At 57.8% G+C, this 26,074-nt stretch overlaps 3 protein-coding genes across 4 annotated transcripts; all 3 read left to right on the top strand.

Moving 5' to 3' along the window:
• The first annotated feature begins 1,010 nt into the window (after positions 1–1,010).
• On the top strand, positions 1,011–6,397 carry GTF2H4 (general transcription factor IIH subunit 4). Its single transcript, XM_058665997.1, is given in 15 exon segments — positions 1,011–1,246; positions 1,774–1,916; positions 2,432–2,536; positions 2,859–2,990; positions 3,178–3,274; positions 3,368–3,456; positions 3,675–3,786; positions 3,909–3,977; positions 4,150–4,233; positions 4,481–4,495; positions 4,497–4,614; positions 4,770–4,900; positions 5,070–5,117; positions 5,653–5,731; positions 6,091–6,397. Coding segments are annotated over 14 exon segments (1,392 nt in total). The 5' UTR covers positions 1,011–1,246; positions 1,774–1,776; the 3' UTR covers positions 6,264–6,397.
• Positions 6,398–6,519: 122 nt separating this feature from the next.
• VARS2 (valyl-tRNA synthetase 2, mitochondrial) lies at positions 6,520–17,430 on the top strand. Of its 2 annotated transcripts, none has more exons than XR_009245613.1 (30): positions 6,520–6,658; positions 7,114–7,340; positions 7,486–7,567; positions 7,671–7,771; positions 8,029–8,150; positions 8,282–8,348; positions 8,440–8,537; positions 9,127–9,208; positions 9,336–9,455; positions 9,788–9,899; positions 10,477–10,565; positions 11,686–11,776; positions 11,984–12,111; positions 12,222–12,325; positions 12,459–12,540; positions 12,757–12,833; positions 12,918–12,987; positions 13,256–13,361; positions 13,513–13,583; positions 13,712–13,837; positions 14,019–14,123; positions 14,271–14,339; positions 14,434–14,512; positions 14,606–14,733; positions 14,826–14,978; positions 15,658–15,864; positions 16,479–16,590; positions 16,741–16,927; positions 17,066–17,194; positions 17,280–17,299. XR_009245613.1 is itself a non-coding variant. In XM_004598788.4 (30 exons), exons 2-30 carry the CDS (start codon positions 7,137–7,139, stop codon positions 17,379–17,381), a joined length of 3,192 nt encoding a protein of 1,063 aa, XP_004598845.2. In that variant the 5' UTR covers positions 6,520–6,658; positions 7,114–7,136; the 3' UTR covers positions 17,382–17,430. The 2 variants fall into 2 exon arrangements, 1 of the variants encoding a protein (XP_004598845.2); XM_004598788.4 differs by having other exon boundaries at positions 16,741–16,916; positions 17,280–17,430.
• A 6,584-nt stretch (positions 17,431–24,014) lies between these two features.
• On the top strand, positions 24,015–25,613 carry LOC131481837 (uncharacterized). The gene is made up of 2 exons (XM_058672262.1): positions 24,015–24,306; positions 25,388–25,613. The coding sequence occupies exons 1-2, from the start codon at positions 24,142–24,144 to the stop codon at positions 25,490–25,492; spliced, it is 270 nt and encodes an 89-aa protein (XP_058528245.1). The 5' UTR covers positions 24,015–24,141; the 3' UTR covers positions 25,493–25,613.
• The last annotated feature ends 461 nt before the right edge of the window (positions 25,614–26,074 follow it).

Genomic DNA, 26,074 nt, shown 5'->3' with positions numbered 1-26,074 from the left:
AAGATCTTTTTATCTCTCCTTCTCTCTGTAATCTGCCTTTCCCATAAAAATAAATAAATCTTAAGAACAACAAAAAACCCACATAAACCTGACCCCCACTCTTTTACTGCAACCCCTTTAATAGTTTCTCAGAACAAAGAAAATCCTGACAGGGTTAGTTCTCACTCTTCTGCATTCTCCTGTACTCTCTCCCTCTTCTTGCCAGACCACTGACCTCTCAATCCCCCTCACCCCAAAGGGCCCTCAGTTCTTCCTGCCACACAGACTTTGTCACATGCTGACACCTATATGGGACAGTGACCCCTGGTCAATCCTGCTGGCTCTTCAGCAATCTCCCCAGTCCCGGTCACATCCACTGATGCTCTCAGTGCAGACGGATCCCTTCTGTGTAGTACATACCAGGGACGTGATCTCACATCTACTTGTAAATGCGATCTTTTAAGCCCCCCGCCCCCTCCCATTCCAATCGGAGGAGCCCATATGTGATGGCAGACCTGGCAGATGGCGGCATATGCCAGCCCCTAGCAAATAATTTCTTTAGAAAGTGTTTACTACGACCTTCTAGCTAAGACTTGGCAGTGCTCTGGACAACGACATTAAGACTTACTGAATACTGAGTACTCGCGTGTCAAGTAAGGCGCATGGGATCATGGTAGCAGCTCCCACTCGCGAACGTTCCCTGGGACGTGCATTATCCCTATAGCAAGGACGACTGAACCCCGAAAAATCTGGTTCTGTAGTCTCCATCTGCTTCTCAACCCAGTACACCCCGTCTGCCAGAAGGCTCTGAGCGTACTTCTCTGCAAGTCCCGCCTCCAGACGACGCGAGTTAGAAGCGCCGTTAGTGGCGTGGGCGGAGACAACGCCGGAACAACTTGGCCCTGCCCTCTCAAAGGGGAACTTACCGCCTCCCAGCTTCCCGCGGTGCCTTTCGGGAGTTGTAGTTAAAGGTTCTCCAGTTTGCTCGGGGGCGTGTAAGGACAAGACTCCGACTCCCAGTATGCACCGCGGCCCACGAGTGCCTCGCCTGTTCTTTAGCCTCTGTTTCCCACTCCTCTTCCTTCTAAATTCTCCATTCTGGGTTGCAACCTGTGAAGTCATTCTTTGGTGTCTGTATCTTTCTCTCCCATTTCCCCACAGTCTTTTCCCCTCTCTCCGGGACATTGGGTCCGTTTAAACGTCGGCTCGAGACTCGGAACGAGAGAGGGGGATCGATCCAGAGTGGTGAGGGGGTCCGGGAGGGCGGGTAAGCAGAGGTAGGAGAGAGGAGAGGCGAGGAATGGCAGGAAAGTAGAGAAGTTAAGAGACAGGGTGGTGTGAATCAGGGTGAAGGGGGTGAAGTCGGCTGGAAACAAAGTGGAAAGTGGTAGATTTAGATTTGAGCGGCATGGAGGGGAGAGTTACACCTCGCAGAAGTTGACTGGGGATGGGAAACTGGCAAAGGAGTGGAGAGAGAGAGGTTTGGGCTCAAACAAGTTTCCTGGCTAATCTTTAGATAAGGATGAGGCAAGGCATCACAACACAATTACCAGCCCCATCATCACTTGGAAATTGGATGAGAGAAGTGGGATGAGGAGATGGGAAAGAAGGCGGGGGGCGGGGGGTGGATCATGCTTGGAGAGACAGGAGGAGATAAGCGCCGGTAGTAGAAACCACAAAACAAAAGGATATTACTATGTGGACTGAGGGATCTGGCATCAACATGAGAAATGCCAGAGTGGGGGAGTCTGGTGTGGATTGTGGGGTATGTGTCTTAACCCTTGCCTCTCTCAGGTGATGGAGAGTACCCCTTCAAGGGGTGGATTGAACCGGGTGCATCTACAATGCAGGAATCTGCAGGAATTCCTAGGGAGCCTCAGCCCTGGGGTTTTGGATCGATTGTATGGGCACCCTGCCACCTGTCTGGCTGTGTTTAGGTGAGGAGTTCCCATCTAGGCTGGCAGGGACTAGTGGGGAAATGTAATGCCGTGAAGACTAGAATCCATTATCATGGGCAGAAACTTAGCAGGCTAGTGGGACTTGGGAATTATTCCATAGCATGAGAGACCGATTTTTTTTTTTTTTTTTTAAGATTTACTTATTTAATTTGAAAGGTAAAGTTAACAGAGAAAGAAGAGAGATCTTCTATCCACTGGTTTATTCCCCAAATGGCCACAATATTCAGGAGTTTACCAGTCCAAAGTCAGGAGCCAGGAGCTTTTTCCAGGTCTCTTAAGTGGATGCAGGGTTCCAAGGACTTGGACCATCCTCTGCTGCTTTTCTAGGCCCACTAGCAGAGAAACTGGATGGGAAGTGGAGCAGCTGAGACTCAAACTAGTGCCACAGGCAGTAGCTTTTACTCACTATACCACCAACCACACCTGCCCCTGAGATGTTTTAGAGGCAGTTGGGGCAGCCTCAGATCTTAATGTTGGACCTCTACCCTCTGCAGAGAGCTCCCGTCTCTGGCTAAGAACTGGGTGATGCGCATGCTGTTCCTGGAGCAGCCTTTGCCACAAGCTGCAGTAGCCCTGTGGGTGAAGAAGGAGTTCAGCAAGTGAGTCCCCACTGCATCCTTGGTCACCTGAGGAGCCTCACAGACCTCGTCCCAGCTAGCCTTGTCAAGCTGTTGTTCAGTGGAACACGGAGTGCACCACGGAGCTCGGCCATACACTTGGACAGCTCTGTGTGCTGTGTTTTTCCCACCTGGAGAGTTTTTTGTAATGTCTGTGGCAAGCTTCTGAAGCTCATACTCAGAAGGTGCTGGCTTCAATCTGCGAATTGGTCAAGAAAAGGCAGAAATGGGGGTCCTTTCTGGGGATCCCTGGTTTTGTTCTTCAGACACACCTGCTCAGCACTCTCCTCTGCTTCTGTCACAGGGCTCAGGAGCAAAGTACAGGGCTGCTGAGTGGCCTCCGCATTTGGCACACCCAGCTGCTCCCCGGCGGCCTCCAGGGCCTCATCCTCAACCCCATCTTCCGCCAGAACCTCCGCATTGCCCTTCTGGGTGGGTATGTCACTGCCATCTCTTCCTAAGCCAGCCCAGGGGAACTGCTCATCCTGCTCCTGGACACGGCGGCTCTTTGTGGGTTCTGCCTTTGAGAGCTGTGGCATGGGGTAGGAAATGTTCCCATGCAGGCAGAGGGGCAGCCGGGGCAGAGGTAGGGGGTCTTTACTCTCAGCACATCCTGGCTCTAGGGGGAAGGCCTGGTCTGATGACACAAGTCAGCTGGGACCGGACAAGCATGCCCGGGATGTCCCCTCCCTGGATAAGTATGCAGAGGAGCGCTGGGAGGTAAGGACCTAGGGCTCTGGGTGTCCTGTGCGTGCTGTCGTGACCTTGTGGCCCTTGGATGCCTCAGTCCCTCTATTCTCTTCTGCTCCACAGGTGGTCTTGCACTTCATGGTGGGCTCCCCCAGTGCCGCTGTCAGCCAGGACTTGGCCCAGCTGCTCAGTCAAGCTGGGCTCATGAAGAGGTGAGGCAGCCAGAGATCCAGCAACTCCCTGCTTTGCCATCTCTCTTTGGGGTCCTTGAGAAGCGCATCTGCGGTGGGTCAGGACTGGAGGGAGGTGGCTGAGAGAGGAAAGCCGATTCTAGCATTGTCCAAGCCTCAGGGCTGAAACGTGAGAGTGCAGGTGGAGGCAGCAGCCCTTCTCTGCCTGAGCTCCCCCCATCGCCCCTCTGTGCCTCCAGTTCAGAACCAGGAGAGCCACCCTGCATTACTTCCGCTGGCTTTCAGTTTCTGCTGCTGGACACCCCTGCCCAGCTCTGGTACTTCATGTTGCAGTACCTGCAGACAGCCCAGGTGAGGAGGCCAGGGACCACCTGCTGGCATGTTCAGCTCTAAGAGCTGTGCCCACAGAACTCCTCCTCTCTTCCGTTTGCTCCCTCCCATCCCTTCCTTTATATGTGTCACTTTCTCCCTAGAGCCGGGGCATGGACCTCGTGGAGATTCTGTCCTTCCTATTCCAGCTCAGCTTCTCCACTCTTGGCAAGGTAAGCAGGAGTTGAGAGGCAGATGGAAAGGGAAGGCAGGGTGTGGGTGTTAGAGTGAGAGGCTAGGGCTGTATGCACAGTTACCAGACATGGGAGCAGGAAGAGGAAGTGTTTCGGGGTGGGCAAGGGAAGGTGGATGTGTTTGGACACCCGGCCCCTTTCTTCTCCCCAGGATTACTCTGTGGAGGGCATGAGTGACTCTCTGTTGAACTTCCTGCAGCACCTGCGTGAGTTTGGGCTTGTCTTCCAGAGAAAGGTATGAATGGCCAGGAACACAACTTCTAGGGAAGCAGTGGGGTGCTGGGTTGTCATGGCCTTCGAAGCGAGGTTGGGGTCATGAAGCAGGAGCCAGAAGTAGTTGCCATTCCTGAAGACTTGGGTCCCTTGTGAGAGAGGAGTTGGGACTTGAGATTCTGTGTGCAGGGCGGGAGTTGTCACAGAGCAGGAATTAGTGCTGTGACACCTGACACAGGATCTCCATCTTCCCCTTCTGCCTTTCCCAGAGGAAATCTCGGCGGGTACTACCCCACACGCCTGGCCATCAATCTCTCTTCAGGTGTCTCGGGGGTAGGGGGCACTGTGCACCAGCCAGGCTTCATCGTTGTGGAAACCAATTACCGGCTGTATGCCTACACAGGTGCGGCTGGCTGCAGGGCCAGGGAGAGCAGGTGGTGGTGGGGGGCGCGTAGGAGGGAGCAGCATTCTACATGGCTCATCCCACGTGTCGCTTGTGTCCCTGACCCTGGTGCTCCCCAAGACTAGTGCTTACCCTCTCTCCCTCCCCGGGGTCAGAGTCGGAGCTGCAGATAGCACTCATCGCCCTCTTCTCCGAGATGCTCTATCGCTTCCCCAACATGGTGGTGGCACAGGTGACCCGCGAGAGCGTGCAGCAGGCCATTGCCAGCGGCATCACAGCCCAGCAGGTATCCCTGCTGGGGAGCAGGGCAGGTCATGTCACAGAGGGCTGGGGCTGGTCCTGGGTTTGGTACCCAGGCAGTGGTGGGGGTATTTGAGCAGAGCACTAGGCATGCACAGCCTAGTTGGTTGTCCTGCCTCTTGTTCAAGCCCTCCTGCCATCCTGTGTCTCTGTAGATCATCCATTTCCTGAGGACAAGGGCCCACCCAGTGATGCTCAAACAGGTAAGTGCAGGCACCAGGAGGCCTCAGCTGACAGTCCCTGGCAATTGGCTGAAAGAAATTCCCCAATGCAGGCACCATGTGGGGAAGCTGGGGGTTGTCTTCAAGGGTCATTTTTTTTTATTTGTTTTTCAGGTAGAAGTTTTTTTTTTTTTTTTTTTTTTTTAAAGGTTTATTCATTCTTATTGGAAAGGCAGATTTACAGAGAGAGGCAGATACAGGGCAAGATCTTCCATCCCCTAATTCACTTTCCAAATGGCCTCAAGTGGCTGGAGCTGAGATGATTTGAAGCCAGGAGCCAGGGGCCTCCTCCAGGTCTCCCACACGAGTTGCAGGGTCCCAGGGTTTTGGGCCATCCTCAGCTGCTTTCCCAGGTTATAAGCAGGGAGCTGGATGGGCAGTGGAGCAGCCGGGACATGAACTGGTGCCCATATGGGATCCTGGTACTTGAACGGGAAGGGTTAGCCAATCAAGGCATCATGCTGGGCCCCAGGGGCCAGTATTCTTGAAACCCTACAGCCGGCCCTTGTCCCTACAGACCCCGGTGCTGCCCCCCACCATCACAGACCAGATTCGCCTGTGGGAGCTGGAAAGGGACAGACTCCGCTTCACTGAGGGTGAGTGGCTCCTGGTAGCCAAGGCTAGCGGAGGGGCAGTTAGCTCAGCCTCCACCAGCTGTCGTTTACTTTTTGTCCACTGCATGGAGGGAGGGAGAATGGCTGGCAAGACAGTGGACTTGGAGGGTGAGTCAGTAGCGGGGAACGGTCTCTCCAACGAGTACAGTTTGGATTTGGCTAGGAGAGGGGGGGTGGGAAGGGTAACCCACAGTCATGTCTCTGGTTGTGGTGCGCATGCCTGGGCTTCCTAGTTGCCTTTTGGTCCAGGCTGATGGCTAGCGTTGTGGTGACCCCCGAGGTTGCCATGGTCCACGGACCCCCGCCTCACACGCTCCCCCACTCCGTCCTGCATACCCCAGGCGTCCTGTACAACCAGTTCCTGTCGCAAGTGGACTTTGAGTTGCTGCTGGCCCACGCACGGGAGCTGGGCGTGCTGCTCTTCGAGAACTCGGCCAAGCGGCTCATGGTGGTGACCCCGGCCGGGCACAGCGACGTGAAGCGCTTCTGGAAGCGGCAGAAGCACAGTTCCTGACAGGGACCCGGACCCGAGGGGGCGGGACCGGGCGGGGCGGCGGGCGCGACCTTACAACTCAGGTGTTTTTTGTTGTTGTTGTTTTTAATTTATGTATCGGGACTTTTCATATCCAATAAAGTTATGGAAGTGAAGTCCGCGGCCCCGGGCGCCTCTCGGCCGGGTTTCTCCTCTCAACGGTGAGCGCGCTCCTGCGGGCGCCGGCCGCCATTGGGCCGCGGGAGGAAGGGGTGGGCCGAGGCTTCGGCGGCGCAGGCGCAGTGCGCGCGGGGCGGGGAATGGCTGGTCTCCGCGCGTAGCGTGATCGCGGGTCTCGTCCCGGGCCCGGTTCCCTGCGGTCCCGCGTCCCTGCAGTCGCCGCCGCGGGGCGCCCCGGGATAGCGGCGGGGTCGCCGGTGAGCGCGCGCCGGGGCGGCCTGTGGGAGGTGCTGCGGGGCCAGGGCGGGCGGCCGGGCCGCGCGGGGCTGGGGACACTGCCGAGGGCGCCCGAGTCAGATGGCGGCGACTGCGCTGCGCCACCTGGTCGGCCCCAGCACGCCGGCGTCCGTCAGCTCCGAATCCCCCAGTCGTGCCTCCTGCGCGGGATCAATCGCAGAGAGGCTTAAGCAAGGGAGTGGAGACTACGCCCTCCCTACTGGAGCCCTGGTCTCCGTGGCTGCAGGTTGCGGCCCCTGTCTACACCGCGTGCTCTAATCCGCAAGGAAGAGGAGGAGCCGTGTAGGAGGGAGTAGATGTGTAGCAGACCAGGCTGGTGCTAGGCGGGGCTGCACGTGCAGGGGAGGAGGCGTGGGGGGCTGCGCTCCGACCCCATTCCCCCATCCTCTCTCTGTGCTCCGTCTCTCCGGAACAGATCGTGGCCCCTGTCCACTCCTGATGCCTCATTTGCCTCTGGCCTCCCTTAGACCATCACTTTGGTGTCTCAGGGCCTCGCGGGGCCTCCGCAGGCTCTGTCCCCTTTCTACACAGTCTCAGCCCCATCATGGCTCTCCCATCTCCCGGAGGAACAGAGAGGCCAAACAGAAGCGCCTGCGAGAGAAGCAGGCGGCGCTGGAGGCCGGGATAGCCTGGGAGAGCAAGGTCAGGGGGGTGAACACCTTGAACCCGGGTGCCTGAGATGGTCGGGAGGGCGTTGGAGGAGGCCAGGGCAGGGATCAGATGGCTGGGCCATACCGGGAATTGCAAGCCCCTCCTGTTGGCACTCCCTCCTTGCTCCCCAACGCAGACACCTGCTGAATCCAGTAAGGCCTGGAGCCCTAAGGAGGTGGTGCTGTATGAAGTCCCTACAGAACCTGGGACAAAGAAAGGTATCTAGGGAGCTCCCAGACCTGGCGTCTCACGTGTTTGTTGCTGAAGTACAACCTGAGGGGAAGGTTGAGTAGGTAGTGGAGCTCCCTTCTGCTCCCACAGATGTCTCGGGCCCCCTGCCGCCAGCATACAGCCCTCAGTATGTTGAGGCTGCCTGGTACTTGTGGTGGGAGCGAGAGGGCTTTTTCAAGCCAGAATATCAGGTTAGTACTTGGCGCCGGGCAGGGATGTGTGGTGTGTGTGCTCAGGGTGTCCCCAGTTCACACTGCCTGGCTTGTCTTCAGGCCCCTGGTGTCTGCACAGGCTTCCCTGGGCAGGTTCCTCTCTTCCTCATCAGTTCTGTCCTGCCTGTGACTTGCAGGGCCAGTTCCCTTAGAGTCTTTCCGCCCTGTGGACACCAGAGGGCGCTGTCCATCCAGGGAATCGCCATCCTCTTGCCTTGACTCTGCCCTCCTCCTAGGCCCTGCTGCCCCAGTCCACAGGGGAGACGTTTTCCATGTGTATCCCACCTCCCAACGTCACGGGTTCCCTGCACATCGGCCATGCACTCACAGTGGCCATCCAGGATGCCCTCGTGCGCTGGTGAGAGGGGACCAGGAATAGCAGTGTTCTCGGGGTGGGGGTGGGGGTGGCAGGTATGGAGGGACAGTAGAGGGTGCAGGAGTAAGGGAGACTTAGTCCCACGGGCTCAGGTGAGGCTGCTTCCATTGTAGGCACCGCATGCGAGGGGATCGGGTGCTGTGGGTCCCTGGCTGCGACCACGCAGGAATTGCTACCCAGGTAGACCTTGTCACCTTTTTCCTTCCCTTGGGTGGAAGCAGGTTCTCGTCCCGGGGAAGCCTCAGTCTATTTGCCACTCATCTTCCTGCAGACTGTAGTGGAGAAGCAGCTGTGGAGGGAGCAGGGTGTGAGGAGGCATGAGCTAAGCCGCGAGGACTTCCTCAGGGCCGTGTGGCAGTGGAAGGAGGCGTGAGTGTGGGGCGGGATGCGGGGGCCAAGTCGCCAGCTGATGCCCTGCTCCCCAGCACTTGCTGTCCTCCCTTGGAGTCCCTGGCCCTTCACGGGGTGGCCCAGTCTTCTCTGGGAAAGACGTGCTAGAGCCCTTTGGTGTCTGGTGGGGTCACCAGTCCTCCTGTGTGTGTATAGAGTGTTCACACGTGTGTGTGTACATGTGTAGATGTACACACATTTTTTGCCTGTGCTGACCCATTTTCCCTTGTTTAAATTTCAGTTTCCTTGCCTCTCCCACTTGCCCGTTGCCACCCTTCTGATCCCATAAAGTTGCCCTCCTGCCTCCCTGCCCATTGTCTTCAGGCAGGAGGGGAAATTTCTTGATTTCCTGCAAGGTGGCTGCCATGTTGTGTCCCTGTGGGCCCTTGGGCTTCTCAGTGTGGCGGTGAGCCCCAGCCTGGGTCTGGCTCCATCAGCTTCTAGGGTCTGGCTCTGTGCCATCACACCTTATTGTCCTCTACCGCCCGGCCACTGCTTGGGGGGACATGGGGTGTGGGGCATGGGGGATGCTCAGGGTGTCTTGCTGATGGAATGTCTCTGGGCACAGGAAAGGGGGTGAGATCTGTGAGCAGCTGCGTGCCCTGGGCGCCTCCCTGGCCTGGGACCGAGAGTGTTTCACTATGGACATGGTGAGTGTCCCCTTGGGCCTCTGTGGGTTTGGGGTGCCTAGTGAGCTGCAGGCATGGGAGTGCTGGATGCCCGGGGTTGGTGCTCGGCTGTGAAGGGCTCTGGATGTGGACACTTGGCTCATTCCAGGGCTTCTCACTGGCCGTGACTGAGGCTTTCGTGCGGCTCCACAAGGCAGGCTTGTTGTACCGAAGCCGTCAGCTTGTCAACTGGTCATGCGCCCTAAGATCAGCCATCTCTGACATAGAGGTGAGTCAGGGAGAAAAGCAGGAGGTAAGAACTCCTGGGCAGGGTGAACAAGAGGTGACTAACATGGGTTCTGGAGCCAGATGCTTGAATCTGAACCCATGGCTCTTGGCCGGCTGTCAAGTTTAGTTAAGGCTGGCTTCCTCAATTGGTAAGTCAGGGAAGATGAGCTGGCTGCATCCTGGGCATGCTAGAAAAATAAAACGATAAGTCATGTCATGTTCTTCCTGTGACTGCACGGAAGTGGGGTGAGAGGTGAGGGAGGTGGCTGCCACGTGCTCCCAGTGGCGCCAGTGCCGAGGCTGGCTGTGACCCAGCCTCCTGGCCCCCTGCAGGTGGAGAGCAGGGCTCTGCCTGGCCGCACGGAACTGCAGCTGCCCGGCTGCCCCATCCCGGTGTCCTTCGGCCTTCTCTTTTCTGTCGCCTTCCGTGTGGACGGAGAGCCTGGTGAGTGTGGGCCTCCCCGAGGCTTACCAGGGTGTCCCCTGTTTGCTGGAGCCCAGGTCGGGCTTCTGAGACAGCTCACAGTCTGTGGGAAACCTGGCAGTGTTTGTGAGGCCACGGACACTCACTTTGGGTGTCCTGGGGAGGTGAGAACAATGTACTGGTTGTCGCCCCCTTGTGAGCTCAGTGGGATCCTGCAAGCTGTTGCCACCCGAGTGGTCTGTTGTAAAGTGCAGTTTGCACGGGAGGGGTTCTGTAGAGGCCAGACGAGGGCGATGACAGTGAGTGGGAGCTGAGCAGGTTGTGTGTAGGTGGGGCTGGTACTAGCATGAGGAGTGCATGGTGTGTGTGGTTAGGACCTGAGTATGTCCCCTGGGCACCCAGCAGGATTCTGGGTGCCATCCCTGCTTGCTTCTGTTATTCAGGAGTTCCTTAGCAGCACCACCCAAGTCCTGAGCTCTGAGGAGCCCCAGGCTCCTGTGGACAGCACCGTCACTTCTGGGGCCTGCTCTAGGCTGCCGCTGTGTCGGGCCCAGGGAAGGTGGATAGCAGCTCTCAGTGCCCGAATGCTTGTCTTCAGATGTGGAGGTTGTGGTGGGCACCACGAGGCCTGAGACGCTGCCTGGAGATGTGGCTGTGGCCGTTCATCCTGACGACTCCCGATACACAGTAATGCACTTGTAGACCCCACTTCCCCCGTTCCCTTCCCTTCCCTCCATGGCTCTGGCTCCTTCTCTCTTGCACCTGCTTCCTTTTGCTAAGACTTTCTGCATCTCAGCTCAGCCTCTGGCTCTGCTGCTGTTCCTTTCTCTTCCGGGTAACCTACTTTATCTCTGGATTAGTGGGTAACAAACTGTGACCCGTGGACCAAGCTGGGCCCAGGGCCTATATCTGTAGGAGCTGTGCTCATTAGTTTGTGTGCCATCTATGGCCGCTGTTGTGCATATAACTTTTTAAAAAAAGATTTTATCATAATTGAAAGGTAGAGTTAGAGAGAGGAGGAGAGACACAGAAAGATCTTCCATCTAATGATTCACTCCCCATGTGGCCATAATGGCCAAAGCTGGGCCAGTCCAAAGCTGGGATCCAGAAACTTTTTCCAGGTCTCCCACATGACGGGGTCCCAAAGCCTTGGACTATCCTCAGCTGTTTTCCCAGGCCATTGGCTGGCAGGGAGGTGGATCAGAAGTAGAGCAGCTGGGGTGTTGATGCTACAGTCGGAGGATTGGCCTGCAGTACCAGCTTGTGCCCTTCCTTTTTTTTTTTTCTTTAAAAACATGTAAATTCTTTTTGGGAAGTGACTTTTAATTCTATCCTTCATGAACTTTCAAAAAAAGATTTACTTTCTCATTCATTAGAAAGTCAGAGTTAAGTCTGGGCCAACCTGAACCCTGGAACTCCATCCAGGTCCCCCACATGTGTAGCGGGGACCTTGGCACCTAGGCTGTCCTCTGCCGCCTTCCCAGATGTGTTAGTAGGGAGCTGGACTGGAAGTGGAGCAGCAAACCTGCACTCCCATAGGGAATACTGGCGCTGTAAGTGGTGCCTCAACCCACTGTGCCACAATCCTGGCCTTGTATATATTCTTTAACTGCTATAGTGGCAGAGTGGATTTGTCTCAAAAGCCTAAAATATGTGTCCTCTGGCTACTTCAGGAACACTTTGGTGACCCGATTCCTGTTCTTCCCTTGCTGCTTTCCAACTCTCGTTCCCAGGGTGCTCATGCCCCAGCCCTGACCTTTCCACCCCCCACCATGGGCCTGTCCCTCATTCTTCTCCTTTTCTCCAGCATCTGCATGGGCGACAGCTTCGTCACCCATTGACAGGGCAGCTTCTCCCTGTCATCACCGACCCTGCAGTGCAACCACAAATGGGCACTGGTAAGTGGGCGGTCAAGGGCCTAGGGAGGGAAGAAGTGTGTATATGGGATTTTGGAGGAGGAGGAAAGTGAGACCACGAAATCTGAACAGGAAGTGGGGCAGACAGGAAGCCTAGACAGAGCAGAGGGGCAGGCAGGGCAGTGGCCAGGCACCTGGAAAAGCACAAGCCAGGGTCAGGTCCAGCTGCTCACAGCTGTGCTCCCCCAGGGGCCGTGAAGGTGACACCAGCTCACAGTCCTGCCGACGCTGAGATGGGCACCCGGCATGGCCTGTGTCCGCAGAGTGCCATTGCGGAGGATGGCACCATGACACCCCTTTGTGGGGACTGGCTACAGGTGGCACCTCCTGGTGGGGTGGGGGGCTGGGTGTCCCTGCCCTCCTCCACTTTCCCACTCTCCTGATTGCCTGGAGGCTTTCATCTCAGCGGCTGCCCCTCTGTCTCCAGGGCCTCCACCGGTTTGTGGCCCGGGAGAAGATTGTGTCTGCATTACGGGAGCGGGGCCTGTTCCGGGGTCTTCAGAGCCACCCTATGGTGCTACCTGTCTGCAGGTATCCCTGTGGGTGGCCGTGGGAAGGACCCTGTACCCCCACACCTGAATGCAAGTTCTGCGCCGGTTGCAGTCCCTGCCATGTCCTCAGGACCAGGGGCCCCTGCCCCGGGCCCACCACATGTCCCTTGCAGCCGGTCGGGGGATGTGGTGGAATACCTGCTGAAGAGCCAGTGGTTCGTCCGCTGCCGGGAGATGGGGGACCAAGCTGCCAAGGTGAGACTGCCTGCGAGGAGGAACTGGGGCCCCAGAGAAGAGGGGCCCCTTGACCCAGAGAAATCTCTGTGGCTGCAGAAGCTGAGAGATTGGGACTTGTGAGGTTGGGGAGAAGGTTGGCTTGAGTCTTAGTGCCACCCCAGAGGCTGCCTGTCCCACTGCCAGAGGCGTGGGGCTGCAGGAGGGGAAGCCCATCTAAAGACCCTCTCCCTCTAGGCTGTGGAGTCTGGGGCCCTGGAGTTCAATCCCACCTTCCACCAGAAGAACTGGCAGCACTGGTTTGCCCACATTGGGTAAGGGGGTAGGGGTGCCCATGGAGATGACTGAGAGGGGGGACCCCCGGTCATGCTAATCCATCACTCTTGTCCTCCTGGCAGGGACTGGTGCATCTCCCGGCAGCTGTGGTGGGGCCATCAGATTCCAGCTTATCAGGTCGTGGAGGCCAAGGTCAGCAGGAAGGAGCTGGTGGGATGGTTGGGCTTGGTGGGAAGGACCTCTGCCCTCTTCTGCTAGCACGCCTCATGCTCATAGTTATGTAACCCACTGAGGAGCAAAGGGGCCAGAGTATGGGGGTCTGCAGGCTCCAGCTCAGTCCAGAGGGGCTGCTGCACTGAGACCTATGTGAGCAATGTGGAAGTCAGGTACACTGACACCTGTTGTTTTATTCTTCCTTACTGCCCTGCCCTGCCCCCTCCCTCCACGTGTACTTTTGCAGGGCGACAGACAGGACTGCTGGGTGGTTGGGCGAACGGAGGCTGAGGCCAGAGAGCTAGCAGCTGCCCTAACGGGGAGACCTGGAGCAGAGCTGACCCTGGAGAGGGGTGAGTGTCTGGGGAGGGAGTCTGAGCTGTAGAAGGTGGGGCAGAGAAGTGGAGGGTGGAGTGGCAGGTGAGGCCCCTGCTCTGTGACCTAGGGTGGGCTGGTGGCAGCAATCTTAGGGGCAGTTTCCCCATTGCCTGCTCTCTTCCCCAGACCCCGACGTCCTGGACACGTGGTTCTCGTCGGCTCTCTTCCCCTTTGCTGCTCTGGGCTGGCCCCAGGAGGTGAGTGGGTTGGGAGGGACAGAGTGGCCGTGGAGTGTTGAGGGGAAGGTAGATAGCTGGGTCCCAGGGTCTCGGGAAGAGCTGAGGCCCTGGGGCTTGGCCTCTTACCGCCTGCCTCTTCCTTCCAGACCCCAGACCTGGCTCGTTTCTACCCGCTGTCGCTTATGGAAACAGGCAGTGACCTCCTGCTGTTCTGGGTGGGCCGCATGGTCATGCTGGGGACCCAGCTCACGGGGCAGCTCCCCTTTCGCAAGGTACCAGCGCCCCAGTGCCTTCAGGGAGATGAGCAGACTCACTCCTGGCCTTCCATGTTTCTGATCACCTTCCTATCCTGACCCCTTTGTGTGTAGAGACCCAAGATCTCAAGGGACCCTCCAAGCAAAGGCTCTCACAGTCTCCTCTGCCCATCCCCATTCATATACCCCAAACCCCTAGGTGCTTCTGCACTCCATGGTCCGAGACGGGCAGGGCCGGAAGATGAGCAAGTCCTTGGGGAATGTGCTGGACCCACGGGACATCATCAAAGGGGTGGAGCTGCAGGTGAGGATGGTGAAGGCTCAGGCTTGAGGGCGGGGCGGCATCTAAGGAAAGGAGCAGCTGGGAAGGATGGAGGTGGGGATGGCGGGCGGGGGGAGCCTGGGGAGGCTTGGGCTCCCACCAGGCCAGCAGCCTCCTTCCCACCCCCAGGTGCTACAGGAGAAGCTGAGAGATGGGAACCTGGATCCTGCTGAGCTGGCCATTGCAGCCGCCACGCAGGTAAAGCTGTCCTACCCGGGTTTCCCCTGGAACCCAGGCTTGTGGCCCATGGCTGGCTGCCTCAGTTGTGCTGCCCTTATCCCTGTGGTTGCAGAAAAAGGACTTCCCCCACGGGATCCCTGAGTGTGGCACCGATGCCCTGCGCTTCACACTGTGCTCCCATGGAGCCCTGGGTAAGCCGGACTGAGAGGTGCTGGGCTGGGGACTTCCTATGCTGCCTCCCCGTCCTGCGCAGACCCCGTTCCTCCTCATTTTTTCCTTTCCAGGGGGCGACTTGCACCTGTCGGTCTCAGAGGTCCTGAGCTGCCGTCATTTCTGCAACAAGATCTGGAATGCCCTGCGCTTCATCCTCAACGTCCTGGGGGAGGAATTCACACCAGAACCTGCAGAGGAGGTAACAGAGGGGTTGGAGGTGCGGGCTGGAGAAATGTGGCGGGGGGTGGGTGTCCAGCTCCTCAGTGCTGCCCCCTCCCAACCCCGCCTCAGCTGTGCCCTGCCTCCCCAATGGATGCCTGGATCCTGAGCCGTCTGGCCCGCACCGCCCAGGAGTGTGAGCGCAGCTTCCTCACACGGGAGCTCTCGCTCGCCACCCATGCCCTGCACCACTTCTGGCTGCATAACCTTTGCGACGTCTACCTCGTGAGTCCGTCTTACCACTTCAGTCCACCTGCTTCCTGCTTTCCACTCCCCTTGAGTTTGGGGTCTCCATGGCAATGAGCTCCTGCATGTGCCAGGAAAGGACAGGAGAGGGCTGGAGTCCCCTCTGCCTGGCCTCTGCAGGCTTTCTGCACCTGGTGGGGGTGGGGCACAGACTCTAGAAAGCTGTGAGGTGGTTTTCCTGGTCTCTAAGTTGCTGTGTTTAGAGAGGGAGGGCTGCAGGCCAGGTGCCAAGTGGGGCCTGGAAAAGAGTGAGCAGCCGGTTAGAGACCCAGGCTCCTCCCTCCCTCTGGGCTCTGTGGTGGAATCACTATGGGGACCATGGTGACCACATCTGCCCAGCTCCTCCCACGCCCTGGCAGCTGCTGCAGTGGGTTTGGTCGGGTACTGAGGACATTCACTTGCCCTTGGTGACGTTGGTGGCACTGCTTCAGGGCCATTGCCTTGGTTCAGGGCTCTCCATCTTATTATAAACTGTCCCGTTTGATGAACAAACCCACATTTCCCTGAAAATCTGATGCCCCCACCTTTTGGTGGCACCATCCTGGACTTCTCTTTGCGAGCCCTGGGGTGTGTTGCAGGCAGCTGAAGAGGACAGAGAAGCTGCTGCAAAGGCTATGGCCATGGACCTGCCTCTGACCGGCCACTCTCTGCCCCTCAGGAGGCTGTGAAGCCCCAGCTGTTGCGCTCGCCCCGCCCGCAGGAACCCCCTCAGGTCCTGTTCTCCTGCGCGGACATCGGGCTCCGCCTCCTTGCCCCGTTCATGCCCTTCCTAGCCGAAGAGCTTTGGCAGAGGCTGCCCCCCAGGCCCGGTGGCCCCCTTGTGCCCAGCATCTGTGTTGCCCCCTACCCCAGTGCCCGCAGCCTGGTGAGTCCTGTGGGCATGGTGTGTGGGAGTGGGGCTGCCACGGGGTTGTGCCTTACTATGGAGCCTGTGGGAGGGTGGGCTCATTCTAGGTCCCTGAGGGGCGGTGTTAGCCTAGAGGTCAAGAGCAGGACTCCATTGTTAGGCTGGTGCTTAGCACCTATGAGACTCTGCCTATGGAGAGCAGTGGGAGTCCATGTCATGGCTGACAGGGTTGGGGGAGGTCAGTGACAGTGTGCCCAAGGAGCCCCAGGGCGGCCTGGATAACTGCAGAAGGTCAGATGCCATGAAGTCCCCAACAAAAGTCGTTTGAAGGTTGTGGCTATTGGCATCTCATACTGATTTGACTTGATGAATTCACAGTGATGCAGTTTACTCCCAACCCACTGTGGGTGTCGGCTTTCATGTCAGGGCACCTGCACACGCACCTGCTGCTGGCCACTGAAAACCTTCCGACCGCCTGGCTGTGGCCCTCTGGGGGTGCCCTTTGTGTGTGGTGCCAAGGAGTAACCGTGACCCCCTGGGAGATGGGTGGGTGGACTGAAGACAGAGCCAGGGTCACCAAGTCTTGTTGGAGCCCTTTGGCCAACTCTGGGCTGTCCCCTCCACCCCCTCAGGAGCACTGGCACCAGCCCGAGCTAGAGCAACGCTTCTCCCGCATCCAGGAGGCCGTGCAGGCGCTGAGGGCCCTCCGCGCCACGTACCAGCTCACCAAAGCCCGGCCCCGTGGTGAGCCTGCTCTTGGTTCCTGACTGGCTGCCTACAGGAAGGGGTGGGGAAGGGGCTGAGAACCTGAGGGCTGACCCCAGAGTCAGGAGGGGTGGGGTGCGAGGGAGGTGGCTGCTGCCTGGGCCCTGATTCGCTGCCTGCCTTTCCCAGTGCTGTTGCAGAGTTCTGAGCCCCTAGAGCAAGATGTCTTCCAGGCTTTCCTGGAACCCCTGGGCACCCTGGCTCACTGTGGGGCTGTAAGCCTCTTACCCCGGGGTACGGTGACTCCCTCCGGTTGGGCCCAGGCCTCACTCAGTGACACCGCTGAGGTCTACATGGAGCTGCAGGTGACCACAGGGTACTTGGGGGCTGCGAGCAGGGACTGCGTGTGGAGGGAGGGCCAGGGTCCTGTGACGATGGGGAAGGGGCTTCAGGATGCAGGGGCAGACTGGGCAGGCAGCAGCTGTTCCAGCTTCACTCCTTGATCTTCTCTTAGGGCTTAGTGGAGCCCGAGACCCACTTGCCCCGGCTAGCTGCCCGAAGGCAAAAGCTGCAGAAACAGCTGGACAGCCTCAAGGGTCGGAGTCCTGCTGATGGGGTGGCAGAGACCCAGCGGCAGCAAAGGGTGAGGTGGGGGAGCTGACTCTACAGGGAACCGGGGGGGCAGAGAGGGCGGCCCTGGACCTTCACTTCCTTGTTGCCCCCTCCAGCTTTCTGCCCTCCAGCTGGAGCTGTCAAAGCTGGACCAGGCGGCCTCTCACCTCCAGCAGCTGATGGCCAAGTCCCCCAGCTCTGGGAACTCGGAGCCCTAACACACCACCCTCCCACACCTGTCTTTGGGGGACAGATGGATTTAGCTACTGTCTGGGGTCCACCCTCCTTGTCAACGGAGAGGCTGGCTATGTGATCCGCGTGGCTGCCAGCCTCTCTGAGCTGACGTGTACCTGTTGTCTGCACTCCTCAAGTGCAGGAGCAAGGAGTCAATAAACCTGAAAATCCCCAAACGTGGCTGCCTGCGGTCCTTTTATCCTCCCCACCCCTCCCCAGGGGTGACACCCTTGCCTTTGCTAGTTTTCCCCTGGGAACCTGGCTTAACAGAAGACAAGGTACCCGCCTCTTAGCTTCAGGCCCAGGGCCTCACAGGGTGTGGGTGCTGGGCCAGGCCTGCCTCGTGGCAGGAAGGAGGTGCTTTCTAGAGGCAGGACATGGGCATGTGACCCTGGTTGTTCCTGCTTTTGGGACTCACTGATGGTGCCCCAGCGCTGTGGGCCCTCCCAGCTGTGCTGCTCACCAGATGGAAGCGTTCTGGCTTCTTGGCCCTGTCCCCAGAGGTGTGAGAGAAGCAAGGACTTCCTCCACACAGAAGAGCTGCAGGTGCTCCAGGGCTTGCATCCCGTGCCGCCATCCTCTGTGCCAGAGCCATACACACAGCTGCTGACTGAGTCATACTCTCACCTGTCCCCCACCTTTCCTCATCCCAGGGTTCTTCAGGGGCTGGCTCTGCTGTGCCCAAGTCATGTTCCAATCCATGCTCTGAGCAGCTCTTTCAGACAGAGCCACCTGGGGCTGGGTTCCCCATATCCTGGGGTCAGTGCCATTTAACCCCACCGGAGGCCTCCTGAGGTGGGTGTCAGCTCCCACTTGGAGGCGCAGGAATGAGCTTCAGGTAGCAACTGGAGTTTAACCCAATGTATTTAACTCAGGAGGCTCTTTCTAGCTGTTGTAACTGCTCTTGAAATATGATGACATCCTAGACAAGATGGGGTTGTTCTGTCCTGTGTTTTTGCTGGGCATAAGCAGTGCAGGACTCTGGGTAGGGGGCGCCCTGCCATATCCCTTTAGCCTGATTTTCCTGCCTTTTTGACCCACTTAGCCCTCAGCCCAAGATCTGCTCCAGCTTCCAACACCACTTTTCCTTAATTTTCTGCCTCCACCTAGTTCAACAAACATTTCTTAAACACTCGTCATGTGCTGGGTCCTATTCTGGATGCTTGGATTCATCAGTGAATGAAATGTAGAGCTTGTACCATAGTGTAGTAGACTAAGCTTCCGCCTATGGCATTGACATCCCGTAGGGGACCCAGTTGGGTTCTGATTTCTCTACTTCTGGTATAGCTCCTGGGTTAAGATCTGGGAGGGCAGTGGAGGATGGCCATTGTAGCCACTTGGGGCGTGAAGCGGTAGATGGAAGATCTTTCCTTCTCTCTGTAAATCTGCCTTTCCAATAAAAATAAACAAATGTTTAAAAAATAATAAAATCTTGCTGAACCCAAGACATCTGTCTGCTGGTGTCTACACTGCTGTTGAACCCTAGGCAGGTAGCTTATCCTCTTTGGACTTCCATTTCCTTGACTGCAAGCAAGGACAATGACATCTGCTCTGAAACATTCAGGGTTGCAGTGAGTGACCAGGTGGGCAGGCGTTGAGACCACAGTGCAGGTCTGGCCTTCAAACAAGTTCGCTTTTCCCTCCTCCTTAGGTGTTGCGATGGGCTTTGCTCCCATTGTGGTATGTGTGATTGTGAGTGTGTAGGTCCCCATTTAGTTCCCTGATTCCCTCTGGGCCTTTGAGTCCGGGGTTAGGGAGGCTGTCTATCCAGTACCCTCTCTGCTCAGTGTCGGGGTCAAAGGCAGGGGCAGCTAGCACTGTGCCCCAACCAGCCCAGCGCACATGAGCCCACAGAGTCAGGCCATGGGTTCAGTAGGTTTATTTCCACCAAGGAGGGTGAGGTCCAGCCAGGGCATAGGGTCAAGGGGGCACAGGCTCCAGGGCCCTCATGCTCAGCACGCCATGCGATAAGGGGGTCCTGTGTGATGAACGGTGACATTGGTCCCTGACGGGAGCTGCAGGAGGAGGCAGATCTGGCGACAGAGAGGTTGAGGGGTGAGTTGGCTGGCTCCTGGCTCCCACCCTTAGGCCAGCCATATCCCAGAGGCAGGCCCTGCTCTCTCCCCTCCCATAGAAGTACCTGGTGAAGCAAGGCTGGCCAGTGTGTGTCAGAGGAGTGGTCTGCTGGAAGAGACTCCTTTAGTCTCAGCTGCAAGGTCAAGCCTGGCCCTGGAACCCACAAGTGCAGCAGTTGTGGCTGGGTCCCTTAGAGTGCCAGGAGCAGTCCCCTGCCATGTTAATTCTACCACCACCCGCCCTGCAACCCTGCAGTCCGGCTTCCTCATCAGTGCCTGTCCAGGGCTTGTGGGATATGGAGGTTCAGCCTGGAATCTATAGGAGCACAGGGCTGAAGTGCCTCCCTCGCCCCTGAGCCCCCCTTCTCTGGACCCAGGCATACTCCTACCAATGCTCACCTACTCCACGAGTGCAGCCGAAGAGGGTCAGGAGGAGGAAGAGGGGTGGCCCATACCCCATGGCAGCTACCTTGCTTCTCAGCAGACACCTGAGAGATCTGTGATCCCGTAGCCTCTATGGACCCAACCAACAGCGGAGCCTGGTGGAACTGGTGGGGGAGTTGTAGGCAACTGGCTTTTCTGGTTCTCCAGGGATGGTCTTGAGGGCCATGGAGAGGGATGTTTGCTGGGCTCTTCAGTGAAGTGGAGAGGGCCGTTTTGCTCTGCGTCCACTCTTCTCGCTCTCCTGGCTGGAAGGGGTGGTACCTGGTTTGGCAGGGAGGGAAACAGAAAGAAAAGCGGGGCTGGGGAGGTGTCCCACCCGCAGGTGCTTGAACCCCACCCAAACTTGGGCCTCTTGTGGCTCTTTGGGGATTAATTATTAACTGCTATTAATTTTCAGGATCCTTGCCACCCAAGGGCTTAGGAATGTGGGCCCAAAAGGGAGGGATGGTTGGCACCAAGCCAGGTGTCCTGCTCCCCGACTCCCACCGCCCCAGCTGCTGATGAGAGAGCTGGTTTGGAGAACTTCCCTCTTGCCTGCGTGGCCTTGGTGGTAGGGGCAGGCCTGAGCTTTGTCAGTGCTCCTGTGCTCCTGCCCTTGGATTCTCAGGGGGGGTAAGCGCAAGGCAGATGCGGAGAGGAAGTTTGGGACCCACTGAGTTTAGCTTGTTGCCCTTAGACAACAAGGCAGCTAGGCACAGAGAGGACAAGTGGCTTGCTAAGGTCACTGCAGGTCTGTAGCAGAGGTCTGGGAGGCCCACGTTCATGACGCTAGACATCTATGTTCAATCGACACTTGGGTCAAGAGTCCCACATGCCTGGGGCACAGGGACCCATGCGACCTTCCTGCCTCTTCCCTAAGTGTCATCTGTTCTCTCAGGCCCAAGGACACTGCATGCTGCAGGAGGGCCCCTGGTGGCGGCAAGCACCAGGCAGTCAGAAAATGCAGATGGGGCAGAACCTGCAGTTTGTATGTGAAGCGAGATGACCAGAGTCCCCTGGGCTTGTCTCAGAGGACAAGGGGCCACAGCGGAAGGGAGAATGGGTGACAATCACAGTAGCTTGCAAGGCTGGAGCAGGGGCAGGGGTGGCCACAGTCAGTCTGAGGCAGTGCGGTCTTCTTCCGAGTAGAGCAGAAGTATCTCCACTTCCTTCCTTGCCGGTGTCCCTCCCAGCCCCGTAACCTTGACTGCGATGCGTGTGCCAGGCTTATCACTAATGGCATTTCCTTTATTGCCCAGCACAAACCTGCCAGATTGATTTGTGAGCAAAGAAACGCAGACTCCGTTGATAGCACACAGTGGCCAAGCTTTGGAGTCTGGGATTCTGTGCTGTCCCTGAACAGAAGCAGGGATCTCAGGGGATGGCATGAGGGTCTCCCTGTCCCCAGGACTGGCTCAGTTCTGGGGAGGAGGGCCCTGGTCAGGAAGAACCCAAGGGCCAGGTGGGGGAGTCCCCACAGTCTTACTCACTTTCCTCCTCACTGCTGCTGGCTTCCTGGGATCAGGCTGGGACAGGTTAATCCCCAGGACAGCTTGGTAGCCTCTCCCTGGGAATTGCGATCCCGTGTTGATGGAAGCCCCGGCACGCCTGGCTTTCCAGGGACTTGTAATGGGCCTCAGACCCTTTAAAGAGCCGCGCTGATGGCCCTGGCTGGGTACACTGCCGCCCGCAACATGGACGCCGTGCTGTTGCTGCTCCTGGGCTTGCAGGCCTTGGCTGGACACGGTCAGCCTGGGGCTTAGGCAGGAAATCTGGGGGATATCGGTGCTGTCCCCATGGAGACAGCCAGCACTGGTGACCCCATCTCAATGCTTTTGTTCTATGTCCAACAGCGCAGCTGACCTCAGTGGGGAATTTGGATGTCGTGTCTGGAGACCTGCCCTCCATCTCCGCCAATTTCCCCTCTGTCTCTGGGAGTCTTCCTTCTGCCTCCGGGGGTCTCCCCTCTGTCTCTGGGAATCTCCCTTCTGCCTCCGGGGGTGTCCCCTCTGTCTCTGGGAGTCTCCCCTCTGTCTCTGGGAGTCTCCCCTCTGTCTCTGGGAGTCTCCCCTCTGTCTCTGGGGATCTTCCCTCTGTCTCTGGGGGTCTCCCCTCCGTCTCTGGGAGTTTTCCCTCTGCCTCCGGGGGTCTCCCCTCTGTCTCTGGGAATCTCCCTTCTGCCTCCGGGGGTGTCCCCTCTGTCTCTGGGAGTCTCCCCTCTGTCTCTGGGAGTCTCTCCTCTGTCTCTGGGGATCTTCCCTCTGTCTCTGGGGGTCTCCCCTCCGTCTCTGGGAGTCTTCCCTCTGCCTCCGGGGGTCTCCCCTCTGTCTCTGGGAATCTCCCTTCTGCCTCCGGGGGTGTCCCCTCTGTCTCTGGGAGTCTCCCCTCTGTCTCTGGGAGTCTCCCCTCTGTTTCTGGGAATCTCCCTTCTGCCTCCGGGGGTCTCCCCTCTGTCTCTGGGGATCTTCCCTCTGTCTCTGGAGGTCTCCCCTCTGTTTCCGGCAGTCTTCCTTCTCTCTCTGGGGACCTTCCTTCTGCCTCTACAGGTCTCCCCTCTGTCTCTGGGGGTCTCCCCTCTGTCTCTGGGGGTCTCCCCTCCGTCTCTGGGGGTCTTCCCTCTGTCTCTGGGGGTCTCCCCTCCGTCTCTGGGGGTCTCCCCTCTGTCTCCGGCAGTCTTCCTTCTCTCTCTGGGGACCTTCCTTCTGCCTCTACAGGTCTCCCCTCTGTCTCTGGGGGTCTCCCCTCCATCTCTGCGGGTCTCCCCTCTGTCTCTACAGGTCTCCCCTCTGTCTCTGCGGGTCTCCCCTCTGTCTCCGGCAGTCTTCCTTCTCTCTCTGGGGACCTTCCTTCTGCCTCTACAGGTCTCCCCTCTGTCTCTGGGGGTCTCCCCTCTGTCTCTGGAAGCTTTTCAACAGCTGCTCCACCCTCCGGGGCTTACCCCAGCAGTCCCAGGCCTGGAGCTCCTGGAGCGGTGTCCCCAGCACCAGGTGAGATTCCTGTGACCCCCATCCGTTGCCAGGGAGTGCTGGAACTGCCTGCGCCAAGAGCCCAGCAGTGTCCCCGGCGTCACTAGAGGCAGGATCTTTGTCTGAGGCTCCCCAGAGGTCCTCCAGTTGATGAACTTTTTTTCTAGTGCTTTGTACTTTTCATACCTGCCTGAGACTTAAAAAAATTTTTTTTTACTTACTCTGAGATCATGACAATATGCCCCTTCCATTCTTCCAGAAACTTCACCATTTAACTTTTGCACTGAAACATGTGACTTGTCTGAATTTCTGTGCATGCAGGGAGGCAGTGGTCCAAGTTCACTTCCTGTCTTAGAGATATCCTGTTAGCCTAGACCTCTCATTGCGAAGACCTCTCCATTTCCTGCCCATTGACTTGTGAGATTGCCTTGGGTGGAAGTGACAACCACACCTGTGTGAGTCCCTCTGGGCTTCATTCCAGTCTTTGATGTGTTTGGTCTCCCTCGGGTTCCAGGTGCTAAGTGACCCTGCAAGTCCTGCTCTATCGTTCCTTCAGACTGTCTTGGCTGTGCTCAGTTCTTTGATTTTCAAAAGATCAGTCCATTGCTTTCTGCTGAGAAGCTACCCTAGTCAGGTTTTTGCTTGGTCTTGCGCTAGTGGTGGTTCCTTCTTGGCTCTGGCGTGGGTCTCTCCCAGCCCTTGCTGCCTTGCCCTCTCAGAAGGGTCTCTCCCACCACAGCCCCTGGGTGTGTTCCAACAGTGCTTGTGACATCTGCATCCAATGTGGCTGCATCAGGGCATTCCACTGCTGTGGCCACCAGTTCCCCCATGCTTAGCCCTGTGCCAGGTAAGAAGCTCTTTCATGGCTGTGAGAGCCGGGTAGGGAAATCCCACTGTTATGGGGCTATTCCATCCCTTCCAGAGCATGCCCTGCCCCACACCCCTCCCTCTGCCCCATGCCACTCACTGTTAGGGTGAGGAACCAGGGGAGACTGCCAAGGGAAGCTGGGCAGCAAGCTCTGGTTTGCTGCTAGGGACCAACATCAGGGAGGATGTTGGGGAGAGGGCCTGGGGTGGGGGGACCCTCACTGTGCAGAGGCATCACAGAAGCAGACCGGCATGCAGCAGAGCCGGCTCAGAAAGAGGACAGCAGCCATGTACCCAGGAGTTGGAGAAGAGGCAAGTGGGCCACCTGTTCCCAGATGACAGGACACACGTAGAGAGACAGGGACTCAGAGCCACATGGACATCAGAGTCGCAGACAGACACGGTCCAGGGGCATGGGGGCCATGGAAGGAATGGGGTCTCACTGCTCTGGTCACCATCCCTCCCTTTGCTCCTCAGACCTGAAGCCCCAGAAGAGCTCCATTCCAGATTGGGCCATCGTGCTGATCACCCTCACGCTGGTGGCCGCTATTGTCGGCCTGATGTACGGGGTCAAGATGGTGAGTGAAGCTGTCATCTTGTGGGGCTGGCACCTGGGCCTGGAGGGAGAGTCAGGCTGGGGGGTGTGGCATGGCCTGCTATGTTGAGTGACAGGGTACTTGAGGGGAAGGAGCATTTGTGACAGCTGAGAGAAACACGCCTGGCAGGGGTGGTGGCTGAGGCTTCTGAGAAAGAGACTGGGTGAGAGATGGCACAGAGCAGCCCCTGGAGGCTCCAGGTGAGCTCGGTCTATGCTGGGTCAGGGCTTTTTATCTCAATCCTTCCGTGGTAACTGTGTGGCCTGGTAAAAGTTAGTTAGCTCTCTGTGCTTCAGAATCTTTACTAACAAGGCTAACCAAAACTCACAGGGTGAGTAGTGTGTGCCAGGTGCTGCACGACTCACTGCAGCTGGGTGATACACTCCAGGGCGATGTTATGGCTCTTCAGACGAGGTTGCTGAATGCTGGATTAAACGAGCATGATGGCATCTGTCCCAGCGGCTGGTGGGAAGCTCCCATGGCTCCCACGTGCCCATGGGTGTTCAAGGTGCAGGCTTCCTCATGGTCATTGCCTCTGTCCAAGGAAAAGCACTGGGAACTTGGTTTGTTGGGGCAGGAGCAGTGATTTGCAGTGTCTGTGTAAAAAGCAAAAACAAACTGACAGAGACTTTCCTGTGCTCATCTGGAGACAGCCGAGCATTGCAAGGGGCGGCATCATGTGGAGTGGGCGTGGGTGCTTCCCAAGGGGCTCTAGGAGGAGGGCAGCAGCACATGCCTCTGGCTGTGGTAGTGGTAACAGCAGGATGCTGGTCCGAGGCTGAGCACATGTGCAAGTGGAAGTCCTTGGTGCGTGAGGCCGTGGTGGCCTCTGAGAGGGTGTGTGGTTCTGGAAATATTTTGGTGAGATGGCCCATCTGGCAACCGTGCTCAGGAACCGTCCTTCTTGACCCCCAGCTCTAGTCTTCGGCCGGGGCTGACACAAGGGACTCCACTGTGGTGCTCATGACTTGCAGGTCCCGATCACTGTGGCAGGGATGTGGGCTGGGCAGCAGCGTCACAGGCTTCTTCAGCTAACCTCTCCCCAATCCCTCTCATCCCACAGGCCTGCCAGCTCCGGAGGGAGATGCATGTGGGCTGCGGCTGTGGCTCTGTGACCCCTTACAGCTGTCACCTGGAGGCCGGTGGCCAGCGCCACTTTGTCAAGTGAAGGGGCGGGACCAGGAAGGCCACACCCCATCCCTTTGGTCTTTTGCAGATTTATCCCCAGGCCCTTCTGTCCCATTCGCCCCCGCTGAGGCCATTTCCAGAGAGTAGATTTCTGGGGTCTCTGCCTCTACCTCATCCTGGTGTCCCCCTGCCAGGGGTTCTGGCCCCTGTCCCGCCCCGCCCTGCATCCTGCAGGAATCATTTTGCTCCCTGAGACTGTGGTTCTTCATCCACAAAGGAGGGACTAGGGTCAGATGGGCACAGGGGCCTTCCCAGCCTCACAGTCTGGGTCAGACCCAGAGCAACCTTGACTTCTTCCCATTCCCACCCCGTGCCCAGCTGCTGGAGATGTTCCTGAGCTGAGGCCACTCAGGGCCCAGGAGCAAGATGGGGGGGTTCCCCTTCATGCTCCTTCTATAGGGAATACCACTAGACCCCCTGATTTTATTCCACCAGGAAAGATGAGGGATCTGCTCTGGGCCACAAATGTTGCTGAATAAACTAATGTCCTCCCCTGCCACCGTGCTCCCAGCTGCTGTGTTTGGTGTCACTTGCCAGGTGTGTGGCCTGGGACATGTCGCTT

Source organism: Ochotona princeps, chromosome 1, assembly GCF_030435755.1.
Source record: "Ochotona princeps isolate mOchPri1 chromosome 1, mOchPri1.hap1, whole genome shotgun sequence".
In the NCBI taxonomy this organism is placed as follows: Eukaryota; Metazoa; Chordata; class Mammalia; order Lagomorpha; family Ochotonidae; genus Ochotona; species Ochotona princeps.
The sequence above is the reverse complement of the archived record's forward strand: the minus strand, read 5'-3'. Positions and strand labels throughout refer to the sequence as shown.